Genomic DNA, 738 nt, shown 5'->3' with positions numbered 1-738 from the left:
TGCTTGTCTACGCAAGAGATTTGCAGGATTGTTTGGAGGCAACACTGATGGAATCGTTCCAGGAGTTGCATGTGATGTCTGTAGACAGTCCTCGTTTCGCAGGCATAGAACAGGGTTGGGAGCACAATGGCTTTATAAACAAGCACCTTGGTATCCCTATGGCTGTCCCGGTCCTCAAACACTCTCTGCTTCATTCGGGAAAATGCTGCACTTGCAATAAGTAAATAAACCATATATGAAAAGCAATCATCTAAAAAATATAGGTGGGAAAAGTGAAACAGGATCTAGGATTGGAGACTCATTGGGTCCAAACATGGACACCGCCTTGAATTTGAGGAGTCAGGGATGAATCCCTAAATCACAATAAATGTCCCAAATGGAGACGTCCGGTTGTCTTACCTTTATTCGTGTTCATCTGGTCTGGATGTTTTCCATGCAATGCTTTGGTCTGGAGCTTAGACATCTCCTTTGCAACCCCAATGTATCTGACAGCCAGAAGTGTCTCTCCACTCCCTAAAGGAACCTATATACATTCGGAGGATATCTCTCCATCTTTATGTGTAATGCATCAAAATGCTGAGGAAGAAAGCGTCTTCCCTGGAAAAACCCCTTAAGGAAACAGCTGACTCCGGAAACAAACAACAACAATTTCAGGTTTGGTAATTGCTTTTTCTTCATTGTTTTGTTTATAAGAGAAGAAGAGAAAGCAAGGAATAGAGAATGGAGGAAGGATGGAAG

At 42.7% G+C, this 738-nt stretch overlaps 1 protein-coding gene across 1 annotated transcript in view; it reads right to left on the bottom strand.

Annotated features, from left to right (window-relative positions):
- LOC137097731 (methanethiol oxidase-like) overlaps nucleotides 1–482 on the bottom strand; it is a 10,610-nt gene extending 10,128 nt beyond the window's left edge. Inside the window, exon 1 of the mRNA XM_067472635.1 lies at nucleotides 400–482. Coding sequence (XP_067328736.1) covers nucleotides 400–463 — 64 coding nt within the window. The 5' untranslated portion in view covers nucleotides 464–482. The remainder of the gene's footprint in view (nucleotides 1–399) is intronic.
- Nucleotides 483–738: the final 256 nt, after the last annotated feature.

This window comes from Anolis sagrei, chromosome 12 (genome assembly GCF_037176765.1).
Source record: "Anolis sagrei isolate rAnoSag1 chromosome 12, rAnoSag1.mat, whole genome shotgun sequence".
NCBI classification, from domain to species: Eukaryota; Metazoa; Chordata; class Lepidosauria; order Squamata; family Dactyloidae; genus Anolis; species Anolis sagrei.
Note: the sequence above shows the minus strand (reverse complement) of the source record. Positions and strands in the feature narration are given on the sequence as shown.